Source organism: Paramisgurnus dabryanus, chromosome 4 (genome assembly GCF_030506205.2).
Source record: "Paramisgurnus dabryanus chromosome 4, PD_genome_1.1, whole genome shotgun sequence".
NCBI classification, from domain to species: domain Eukaryota; kingdom Metazoa; phylum Chordata; class Actinopteri; order Cypriniformes; family Cobitidae; genus Paramisgurnus; species Paramisgurnus dabryanus.
The window spans coordinates 32,195,311-32,208,445 of NC_133340.1; the positions used below are offsets into that span (position 1 = coordinate 32,195,311).

Here is a 13,135-nt window from a genome sequence, read left to right on the forward strand (position 1 = left end):
GACACCTCATAAGTCTAATTTCACAAGAATCTCCCACCTGTCATAAGTGCCCGTTTTTTATTTATATTTTCCATCGATTTATGGTTTATTAGAATGGCCGAGATACTATTTGAAAATCTGGAATCTGAGGTTGCAAAAAATCTAAATATTGAGAAAATCGCCTTTAAAATTGTCCAATTGACGTCCTTAGCAACACATATTACTAAATAAATAATTTTAAATTTGTATCTATTTACGGTAGGAAATATACAAAATATGATCATGAAACATGACCTTGACTTAGGTTGCATCCAAAACTAAGGCAGCTGACTCATGAGACAATAACTTTGCTCTGGGAAATTCATTCAGACAGACTTTATAGGCGGCGTAATTGAACGGAATTCTGAAAACGGAATTCTGTTTAAAATATAAAGAACATCTGTGATAACTAATCCCATATTTGAAAACTGCAATAATAATTTCACTCTAGAAATGCAAACAAAAGGGGTAAAAAGTTCAAATATAACCTTATTTACACTAAATTTGTGCTCTAGCTGCTTTCTTGGCCGCCAACATATTTTTTCAAACTTGACCAGGCTCGTCCAATCACATTTCCCGGACACACCCGCATAGAATGGTGGGATGCATTAAAAATCAACAATTTCGACCCATAAAATGCATTTTTGGCTATTGCTACAAATACCCATGATACTATTCAAGGTCACATTTACAGAATGCTTGTCATTTTGTTTGGCATTTGTGGCGATGAGTGATATAAACGGACTTAGTGTTTATGGTGCGAAGATTAGGAGAGGCGTTTCTTTAAACATAATAAACAAATGTTCATAAATAGAAATAATTTTTTTATATAAAAAAACATCTTCCAAATGAAAGGGATCATGATGTTCTTGCATGGAGAAAGAGGTTCAGTGAAGGCCACATTGCATATTTTGCAGGTGCAGTTTTATTTCTGTGAATTTTCTTTCATTTCTGTTTCACACCAAGACTATGATTTATACTTGACAATCCGCTTAAAATTCATCAACAACTTTTAAGATGCAGATGTTGCTATGGTAACGATATCTCAACCGCATACTCACCTTCAATACTTCGTCAGTATAAGAAACTTCAAGCTGTGCATCTTTTAAAAATTTTCACGAGTGCTTAAACCCGATTGCTGATTTTTGAAGATCTAAGAGGTTCTTTGATCCTGACTCTGTTATATACAAGGCATCATCTTTGCTGTATGGAAAATCTCCCTCTGAAACCCGGGCTGATGGGAATGGAGTGAGGCAGGGGTGTATTGATGGTTTTGCTAGGCAGCTCCTTTCAGCCGTGTCTTCCACAATCTGAGCCACCATCTGCTTGGCTAAAATAAAGAAAAAGGACTGTTTGTTCTTTCCTCTCGGACCAGTGTAGAGAAAGATTTTTCCAATTAAAATGCCATTATTATTTCATGGATCTTATTCAAATGACTGGCATGTTAGCCAAGTTCTATGCGTTGTGAAAACAGTGTCTGTGGTTCAGCTGGCCGCGGTTCAAGAAGACGCTTTGGAGATGAAATGAAACCTGTTGTATGTGTTGGTGTTGACGGTATGCATCACCTGCTTTTGGCGAAATCCTCTTTATTGAGTGATGTGTGAAAAAACGTATAATATTATTACAAGAAATTGTTAGGGTGCAATTTTTTGATAAGCATAATTAAAGTTAAAATACTAAAGAACATTTATTTGTTGTGTTTCTTTGTGTTTTAGAGATATTCGTGAGTTCGCCAACGGTTCCGTGTGTTTGGAATGTGACAGCCAGTGTGAAAAGTCTAAGGATAAAAGTCTAACCTGTCGTGGCCCAGTAAGTAAAGCAAAGTGCCATTAGGTCTTTTCTACAATTTAAACCACACCCACACTGTCAGAAAATAATGGTCTCTAGCTGTGACTGGGGCGGTACCCTGACAAAAATAACACATCTGCACCTAAAGAGGTCATATTAGTACCTAAGAGGTATATATTGGTGCCAAAGAATTCATATTAATACCTCAGAGGTACATATTGATACCAAAGATTGCATATTAGTACCTTAGAGGTATATATTGGTACCAAATAGTGCATATTAGTACATTGGTGGTAGATCTTGGTACCAAAAAGTGCATATTTGTACCTCAGGGGTATACACTGGTACCAAAGAGTGCATTTTGGTACCTGAGAGGTACATATTGGTACCAAAGAGTGTATATTTGTACCTCAGGGGTACACATTGGTACCAAAGAGTGCATATTTACACATCAGGGGTACACATTGGTACCAAAGAGTGCATTTTGGTACCTGAGAGGTAAATATTGGGACCAAAGAGTGCATGTAAGTACCCTAGAGGTACATATTGGTACCAAAGAGTGCATATTTGTACCTCAGGGGTACACATTGGTACCAAAGAGTGCATTCTGGTACCTGAGAGGTAAATATTGGTACCAAAGAGTGCATGTTAGTACCCTAGAGGTACATTTTGGTACCAAAGAGTGCATATTTGCACCTCAGGGTTACATCTTGGTACCAAAGAGTGCATATTAGTACCTTAGAGGTATATATTGGTACCAAATTGTGCATATTAGTACATTGGTGGTATATCTTGGTACCAAAAAGTGCATATTTGTACCTCAGGGGTACACATTGGTACCAAAGAGTGGATATTTATACCTGAGAGGTACATATTGATACCAAAGAGTGCATGTTAGTACCCTAGAGGTACATATTGGTACCAAAGAGTGCATGTTTATACTTGAGAGGTACATATTGGTACCAAAGAGTGTGTATTTGTACCTCTGGGGTACACATTGGTACCAAAGAGTGTATATTTGTACCTCTGGGGTACACATTGGTACCAAAGTGTGCATGTTAGTACCTCAGATGTACATATTGGTACCAAAGAGTGCATGTTAGTACTTGAGAAGTACATATTAGTACGAAAGAGTGCATATTAGTACCGTAAGGGTACATTTTGGTACCAAAGAGTGCATATTAGTACCTCAGAGGTACATTTTAGTACAAAGGAGTGCATATTAGTACCTTAGAGGTACACATTGGTACCAAAGAGTGCATATTTGCACCTCAGGGTTACATCTTGGTACCAAAGAGTGCATACCTCTGGGGTACACATTGGTACCAAAGTGTGCATGTTAGTACCTCAGATGTACATATTGGTACCAAAGAGTGCATGTTAGTACTTGAGAGGTACATTTTGGTACGAAAGAGTGCATATTAGTACCGTAAGGGTACATTTTGGTACCAAAGAGTGCATATTAGTACCTCAGAGGTACATTTTAGTACAAATGAGTGCATATTAGTACCTTAGAGGTACACATTGGTACCAAAGAGTGCATACTTGCACCTCAGGGTAACATCTTGGTACCAAAGAGTGCATATTTGCACCTCAGGGTAACATATTGGTACCAAAGAGTGCATGCTAGTACCTAAGAGGTATATATTGGTACCAAAGAGTGAATATAAGTACCTCGGGGGCATCATTTGGTACCAAAGAGTGCATATTAGTTCCTTGGAGGTACACATTGGTATTAAAGAGTGCATGTTAGTACCTTAAAGGTACATATCGGTACCAAAGAGTGCATGTTAGTACCCTAGAGGTACAAATCAGTACCAAATAGTGCATATTAGTACCTCAAAGGTAAATATTGGTACCAAAGAGTGCATATTAGTACCTCAGAGGTAAACGAGGTACTAATATGCACTCTTTGGTACCAATAGAGGTAAATATTGCATGATGCCATGTAAGAAAAATCGAATTGCCTTTTTCAATGTGTCATCCCCTATGGGCTTTTCTTAATATGATATAGGGTCCAGACCACTGTATGAATTGTTTGCATCTGAAAGATGGGCCCAACTGCGTAGAGAAATGCCCCGATGGTCTACAGGGAGCAAACAGCTTCATCTTCAAATATGCTGAGAGCAACAATGAGTGTCACCCCTGCCACCCCAACTGTACTCAGGGGTAAGTGTGTGTATGTATCTACATTATTTTAGCCGGTCTGTATATTAATGGAACATGGTGCATATATCAAATACAACTGGATATTATTGCATGTAGTAAAAATGCAAAAATAGACATATAGTGAATTTGGATAAAGTTTCCTGTTCCTGCAGTGCCATCTCTCTTAGATCTGAGGCGGATCATACAGCACATGGTCATTCTATAGACCTTTACCCAATATGAACCCCAGTTTCACGCTGGTCTGTCTTGGCTCTCAAATCAAAGCCCTTGAAATGCTTTAGGACACCATAACAAAGCGTTTCAGGTCCCTTCATCTTATGGGTGACAGTCGTTGCCGCTGGTTACTGTCAGCCATACGTTCTTCAAAACTCATTTCTCTGTGATGAATCCACCAAGCCTTATTTCTACATGTAGAAGTCACAAGATATCAGCAGGCAACATTCAGCTTACCAAGAATTAAATTTACCAGAGGGATAGCTTCATCATCACATTCATCACAGTTGTAAAAGTGCTATTTGGATAAAATTCCTTTATTATACTTACTTATGCTACAGGTGTACCGGACCCTACATTCAAGACTGCATCGGGATAGTGGACAGGTAAGAGTCTCTATTTTTCCATTATTGCACATTATTTGCCTTAAAAGACATGGTCAGGACACTGATTTTTAATTTTAATATCTTTAAAAAAATCACATTTTATTGATAAATATTGAATAAAACACAAGCTCATTTCGAGTAAACAAAACCGATGCATTATTGTACATTTCATGCAAGCAATTTTAACTGTGAATTAATAAAGGTAATTTATATATCAAAATGTGATTTTATGGAAAGAACACAGCATAAATTTGGGTAAAATATCTCTGTAGTGACTCTTTAGTGAAAGAAACAATTTACGACTAATCGACAAAGGTTTTTGCAAGAGAAAAACAGTATGTTTTTGAACCAAGTAAATATTTTTATAGTTTAATAACTACATTTGCACATAAAATAATGTGCATAAAAATGTGTACATAAAAATAATATTAATAATTTAAAACAATTTGGAAGTTAAAAATCTATCGTAAGTAATCATGGTCCTGGACCACAAAACCAGTCATAAGGGTCAATTTTATATAATTGAGATTTATACATCATCTAAAAGCTGCTGACGCAACTCTTGAAAATCTGGAATCTAAGGTTGCAAAAAATCTAAATATTGACAAAATTTCCTTTAAAGTTGTCCAAAATTAAGTCCTTAGCAACACATATTACTAATAAATCATTTTTTATATATTTACAGTAGGAAATGTATAAAATATCTGTACTTAATATCCTAATGATTTTTAAAAAAAAAAATATTTTTGACCCATACAGTGTATTATTGCTACAAATACACCCTTGCGACTTATGTTTGGTTTTGTGGACCAGGGTCACATCTGTATAAAGTATAAAGTAGTTAAATAATTAAAATGCATGTATCTCTGCAGGACTCCTCTGATCGCAGCTGGTGTGATTGGAGGGATGTTCGTGGCCATAATCGTGGCCCTCGGATTCGCCATTTTTATTCGCCGCAAAAGCATCAAGAAGAAACGAGCTTTGCGCAGATTTCTAGAAACAGAGGTACAAATCTGCCAACATTTCAAATCAGTTTGGAGGTGGATGATTTAAACACTTTTATAAAGCCTGGCCACTAAGGTTGTTTTTTTTTGGCACATTTATGGATCTGTGGGGTGTACAGCCAGTCTCAGTTTTCCATTTTAAAGTGTCTCTTAAACTTCAAATGCAGTAAACCTCAAATGGAATAATGGAGGCTATTTTCAGATACTTAAATGAAAACTTATAAAATCACTTCAAAATGTTCTTCAACAGCTTTCTGTGTGTGCAGTTTAAGTCAATATTATGAAATTTGCAGGGCTATATTGTGTTAAGGAAGTCGGGGAGTGTCAAGCCAACAGATTGATTTACTCTTTTTTGATGCTTGTTTATTGCAGAATCCCTTCAGAAATGGTTTTCTTTTAAAAGAAATGAAACCTAATGCAAGATAATATTGAGAATCATAGGCGCAGATTTATTTTACCGATGGTGGGTGCTCGGCGCGACCTCATACAATTCTTAAGTTGCTTAGCAATGGCAGATGCCATGGGAGCACCCAAGTGCTTTGGAAAGAAGGTAGAAAGTAAAAAGTTGTGAATGATAATAATTAAGAATATATCCATGACAAAAGATAATTAAAGGTATAGCGGAAGATTTTCCTGATTAGTTAAAAGAAGCGCCTCCACTTTAAAAAAAAAAAAATGCACATGCGCAGCACTTTACCTGCTCCCGAAAGGAAACGCCTATTAACGTGTGCACGAGAGATCATGAATGAGCCTAGTTATTCTCTTTGCTCTGTTTACAAGTTGCTGCCGCCATACATTGAGATGTTTACCGTGTCTGCGCGGCTCGTGAGTTGTGCCAAACTTTACCTGTCGAGTAGAAACTTCGCGACTGAGGCATAAGTGGGAAGCCCAACCTGTGTGAAATATTCTTCCAAAAACACTCTGGTCTTGTTTCTTTCTTCAGAGACCTTTCTCTTCTTGTCAAACAATTCGTAGACACTTTTTCTCTTGCGACCCTTAGACATTTTGAGAAAATACACTGAGAACGCAAACTTCAATGAATGGTTGAAACCAGGGGCTCTATCTTACACCCGGCACAATGCAGCGCAATGCGCGACGCAAGGGTCTTTCGCTAGTTTCCACCCTAATTTTCACGTTTAGCGCCGCGTTGTTTAAATAGCAAATGCATTTGCGCCCCCTTTTGCGCCCATGGGCGTTCTGGTCTGAAAACGAGGTGTGTTCAGGCGCATTGTTGGCGCGTTGCTATTTTGAGGCAACTAAAATAGACTACGCCATTGACCAACAAAAACCTGGTCTAAAGTCTAAAGTCAATGGCGCAATGTGTTTTATGTTATTTAAAGAGCGCATTAGTAAAATGCGCCTATACACGGGAGGACAACGCGGGTTTGCTTATCACAAGGTACATGAATGCGCAGCAGCACAAAAATGCTTTTAAATATGAAAGATTAAAGGATTGAATGTAAAAGATTATTATTGAGTCTCTTGGACATAAATGAGGACTAATTATGAGATGTTAGAAGGCGCAAAGAGCTGCTTCACCTGCAGCCTGGTAAGTAAATAAATGCTGTGCTTTGAACAAATGCATCTGTTTTTAAATGTTTTTTTTATGCTACCTCACGGATTTATTGTATATGATGACTCTGTACCTGTGGATATGGTGAGATGAGAAACATTTTTAAGTAATGCTTAAAAAAACTCTTTGCTAAAAAAAACCGCTGTCCAAAGTGCTGAAACGTGAGGAGAGCCGTTTGTAAATTCTTTATCTCCTGTTTGTTGCAAATAAAGTATTTTTAGAGTACAAACCTTATCTTACATACTTGTAAATTATTTTTTGATGATATTGGATAGCCATACATTTAAAGCAATTACAAGCCTGCTTTTTACTTCCATGACTAAAAGAAAACGGGTTTTAAAGGTTTTAATAAAAAAATAACAATTTCAATACAAGTGAAAAACAACACAATTATTAACATTAATCTTAAACTGGGGATCTTCTTCCGTCGCTTAGTTTTTCAGTTTACAAAGTCCGTCATCTAAATAGGGATTAGACATAACGCCAGCGTAACTGGCTTTTAAAGGGGATGAGAGCTGTGACTCTCATTGGTTTACTGCACGTTACGCCCAAAATACTCCCATTACAATAGGACCCACCCTTTTCGACCATGCGCTCGGCGCAAAAACCATTTTTCCCGTCGTTAAATTAGCAAAAGTGGATTCGGACACGCCCATTTAGACGTTGCGCTGTGCGCTTTAGACAATGCGCTTAGATCGTTAAAATAGGGCCCCATAGCTCACCACACATATACACCTGAAAGTGCACATGTGCAGAAAGCGAACCAAGGGACGAGCACGTACGATGGCCAATGATTGACAACTGGGATGACCCAATAGTCTTGATTATCTGTAAAAAGAAAATCTTCTGCTATATCTTTAAGATAGCATTTTCAAAGCATTTTTATTGGAACCTCATTGGAGCTAATATACAACAGAAAAACAAATGTTGAAAAGCGGAAAGTCTCAGATGGAGCGAAATTATTATGAAATAAGAAATAAGAACTTAAATTAAAAAATAAAGGTCTGAATTGAGTGGGATGTTGTAGAAACTTTAGACTTGATTTTTAAGTTAAGGATCCAAAATTCTTAAAATGTGGGTGTTGACATGTAAGGACATGGAGATGGACTCGAAGGACCACAGCGTATGTGCAGGAGTACATGCGATAACACACATGAAAAATTATGTGTAAGGTTGTGAAGAGCCTTGAAGAATACATCATGAGATGGTTTGCGTGAGAAGTCTAGCAGCTAAATTCTATTTATTTTATGTCTATTTTTAAAGTATAGTCATCTGTACAGTAATCTAGTAACCAATTCCTATAGCTCAATGGGCAGTGCATTACACACAAAGGTCTTAAGTTTAATCTAATACACAGTTACTGATAAATGTATAGCTTGAATATAGTTGCTTTGTATTAAAACATATGTACCAAACACTGTTTGCAAGTCATGTTAGATTACTGTAACTTACTGTAACGAAATGTAAAAACCCAAGTATTTTCTTATGCACAAATTTGTGGCTATATTGAGTTTGATTTTGTGAACAGTTGGTGGAGCCACTGACGCCCAGCGGTGCCGCACCCAACCAGGCTCAGCTGCGTATACTGAAGGAAACCGAGCTGAAGAGGGTCAAGATTCTGGGAACTGGAGCCTTTGGCACGGTTTACAAGGTAACAGTCCTTTTATTATGTGTTAGAGAGCCTGTATTTATGCATTTTTTATATTTGTGGGTCATTGACGGCTTTGACCTCTTTACAAGGGAATCTGGGTTCCAGAAGGAGAAACTGTGAAGATACCAGTGGCCATAAAGATACTCAATGAAAGCACGGGACCAAAAGCCAATGTGGAGTTTATGGATGTGAGTAATTATTTCATAAATAACTAAATTTAAATGTGAAACATTATCCCTTACTTGTGTTTCTCCCTTAGGAGGCGCTGATCATGGCCAGCATGGAGCATCCTCATCTGGTGCGTCTGTTGGGGGTCTGTTTGAGTCCCACTATTCAGCTGGTCACTCAGCTCATGCCTCACGGCTGTCTGCTGGATTATGTATACGAACACCAGGAGAACATCGGATCTCAGCTGCTGCTCAACTGGTGCGTGCAGATCGCCAAGGTAAGAGACATAATGAAGGTGTGTTTTTGATGATGCGCATTGAAGTTCGTTTCCACCTGGACCTGCTCATGATCTGAAAGTACAGGATGACCTTTCATCTTTATTTATACAGGATGCACATAAATGCAAGTTGATCAACCAACAGCTTGGCTGTTACACATCTTATAGAAGGACGTATTTTGAAGAATTTTAAGATTTTTGTAATAAAATATCCAAAACCACTTGCACATTGTCGTGCAGCTGTGCACTTACATTATCCCAAAAGTTCCCAAGGATTAGAAAATCCAAAGAAACTTCGAATTTAAAGGTACATTGTGTAACTTTTTGAAGGATCTCTTGACAGAAATGCAATATACATAACTATATTATCAGTGGTAAACCTTACATAATGAACTGAACAACTGGTCTACAGAGCGCATTTTGTCAGTACATTTGTCTCGAAAGGGAGGGGTGAGCTGTGGTTGCACTTCAAAGTCTTACTGCTAGATCCCTCAAAGAATCTACACACTGGACCTTTGAATTGTCGCCTATCAATAAAGTAAAATCTGCGCAATCTTTGGTTTCCTCTTATAGAAACTTTGGCAACATACATGGACAAATGCATCTAAACAGCATCTAGCACACAGCTCTTATATCATCATGGGTCACTATTATCCATTGGCGAGTACAGAAAATCCAAAGAACCGTAATGCATGACCTCATCCGTAAATATATGAGTAGTAAACTCCATACATCTCTGGATGGAGAAAACATCTCCCATTATTCCACTTTCCTTCATCAATATTCGCTTTCGTTTTTATCTTGAAGACGTGACATCTAGGGGTGAAAACGTACATAATGTGCCTTTAGCAGGGTTTTAAAAATGGCACAAAATGTCAATGCAACCTACACACAAGTGGGTGATTTTTGCTAAATTAGACTTATGAGGTGTCATGAAACATTTTGATAAAAAAAGTAAATGCTATCAAAATAAGAAGCATACAGTTACAAACATCTCTTCATGTAATATTTTGCACATGATTTCAAATGACATCATACAAACCAATTTTGTTGTTTTTCCACATTTGAGGGGAACATTTTCATTACCGCAACGTGTCCATGACTGGATTTGGGTTCTTTGACATGGAAATATTTATGATAAAAAAAAAGCGTCAATGCATGTTATACTATAAACATTTACAGTAAAGAAACATGTGGTATTTGGTGATCATTGGTAAATGCAGAGACAATAATAAGGAATATAAATGTGTCCAAGACCAATTTTCTCATCCTCCACAACAATTTTCAATCATTGTTTAAGCCCTCAAGGAACTAACATTTAAAAAAAAAATAGTTGGAAGGGACATAATGGACTGTGACACTCAAGATGGCTACCAGGTAAGCAGTTCTTATTTTTTCTCTCCAGATAAAAGTTGAAATTTTGTTTGTAATAATACCTAGACAACTTTTTAGTTCTCATTACCAAAACATGAGTTTGTAAATGCATATATTTAATGTAATATCATGTTGCGGTAATGATAATTTTTGATAATGATAATCTAAAAAATTTAAATAATTCTATAGGAAATATTTTTTTAATCCTATGGTTACAATAAGTTCAGACCTTAATCTTATATGTGCAAAAAAATTCTGATGCTGAACACCTTCTAAATCTGGATTTCGTGAGAATCACCCAACTGTGTTTAAAACGAAAGTGATATGTTCTCTTTATTTGATTAATTATCCCATCATTTCATCATCTGTGTAGGACAGATCAAACTCACAGGCTCTCCATCAAGAACCTCAGAACCACCGATTTGCAGAAGATATTGTTAACCAGCATGAAATCTCACAGAGAAGCTAGAAAGTTTAAGGTGGAAGCTGTGTTTGATTTCTCACCTGCTGTGGTCTTCGGGATATTAATCCCTTCATTCGTCCATTAGATAACCCTGCTGTGTTCACCCAGTGGCCTGTGAGTCTTGCTTATTCAGTTTAGATCTGGGTTCCTATCGTACAGATCCCGCACATGGACTCCTCCCGCTGCGCTTTCAGAGAAACTATAGACTTGTTCTATTTCAAGTGAATTTCTGGACGGGTTTTCTTCTCACGCTCAGACTTGGATCATGACAGCTGGGTTGCAACGAGAGTTAGATGCCAGGGAAAGATTTTGGCACCCGCAACGTTTCGGATCACCTCTGATATTTGGATTGTATAGCTGCTTTTTCTCTTTCATCTCTTCTTTATTTGCTTGATATGATCAACTGTTCTTTGTTTTTGCATTTGTGTCTTTTTTTAAAGATGCAAGTCCTTGCATTTTTTGTTTTCTCTGAATTAATTACAGTTTGATGTTCAATGGCATAGTGAACTGTGTCAATTAGGCATACTGAAAACTTTCTAAATGCACAATTAAAGGATTAGTCCATTTTCTTAAAAAAATCCAGATAATTTACTCACCACCATGTCATCCAAAATGTTGATGTCTTTCTTTGTTCAGTCGAGAAGAAATTATGTTTTTTGAGGAAAACATTTCTCAATTTAATGGACTTTAATGGACCCCAACACTTAACAGTTTTAATGCAGTTTAAAATTGCAGTTTTTAAAGGACTCTAAATGATCCCAAATGATATGCACTTTTAAACCACAACTTCTTGTCTATCTCTGGTCCTGTGACGCTCCAGCGCGACCTCACGTTATTGCGTAATGCTGTGGAAAGGGCACGTGTTACATATATGAAATGCATATTTGCAGACCATTTTAAACAATAAACTGTCACAAAGACATTAATTAGTATGATTTTACATACAACAATGTAGGAACGGTCCTTTTTCTCCACACTTGTAAACAGTGGGGCGTAGTTTTGCATTCGTCATCCGTGACCTCTTGACGTGATGACGTATTTCGTGAGGTTGCGCTGGCACATCACAGGACCGGAGGAAGACGAGAAGTTAATAGTGCATTTTTTTTTTATTGCCAAAAATGACAATCGTTTCAATGGATAAGACCCTATGCCTCATTTGGTATTGTTTAAAGTCCTTTGAAACAGCAATTTAAAACTGCATTAAAACTGTTAAGTGTTGGGGTCCATTTAAGTCCATTAAAATGAGAAAAATCCTGGAATGTTTTCTTCAAAAAACATAATTTCTTCTCGACTGAACAAAGAAAGACATGAACAACATTTTGGATGACATGGTGGTGAGTAAATGATCTGGATTTTTTTTTTTTTTTTTTTTAGAAAATTGACTAATCCTTTAATAAAGCATTGTAATAGCAGCTCTAAGGTCAAGGGTTCGAATATCAGGGAACAAGCATACGGATACAATTTGTGCCTTGAATGCATTTTAAGTCGCTGCGCATAATAGCATCTGCCAGATGCATAAATATAAATGTGAGGCTGAACTTTAATAAAATTTGTATTTGTTCAGTCAGTACATTATGACTAAAAGGCGGTTATGACTTTGTTTCCGACGTCGTCTAATCTTGCCCTTATTTTCTCTCCCCCAGCGCGTAAAACTGTGTGTATTTATAGGCTAACTTGGCATGAGATGTGATATATTTCTTCAGATGATATGTGATGTTAATAATTTCCAGCATTTCTTTGCAGTGACAGAATTAGAAATACATTAGAAAAGAGCCACTTATTATGTTGGCTTGACAAAGCCAACATACTGTTCTTCGATCTAAGCTTATTAGTGGTGCTTGCATTTATGCAAAGCATCACTATTACTATCTTGCATACTTATTATTATTATTAGTGGTGCTTGCATTTATGCAAAGCATCACTATTACTATCTTGCATACTTATTAGTGGTGCTTGCATTTATGCAAAGCATCACTATTACTATCTTGCATACTTATTATTATTATTATTATTATTATTATTAGTGGTGCTTGCATTTATGCAAGGCATCA

The 13,135-nt window shown here is 37.0% G+C and overlaps 1 protein-coding gene across 1 annotated transcript in view; it reads left to right on the forward strand.

Annotated features, from left to right (window-relative positions):
• Positions 1-13,135, forward strand: part of LOC135735693 (receptor tyrosine-protein kinase erbB-4-like) — a 194,541-nt gene that overhangs the window by 149,262 nt on the left and 32,144 nt on the right. The window contains exons 14-20 of the mRNA XM_065254188.1: positions 1,734-1,827; positions 3,821-3,975; positions 4,530-4,574; positions 5,447-5,579; positions 8,680-8,802; positions 8,892-8,990; positions 9,062-9,247. Of these exons, the coding sequence (XP_065110260.1) occupies positions 1,734-1,827; positions 3,821-3,975; positions 4,530-4,574; positions 5,447-5,579; positions 8,680-8,802; positions 8,892-8,990; positions 9,062-9,247 (835 nt within the window). The remainder of the gene's footprint in view (positions 1-1,733; positions 1,828-3,820; positions 3,976-4,529; positions 4,575-5,446; positions 5,580-8,679; positions 8,803-8,891; positions 8,991-9,061; positions 9,248-13,135) is intronic.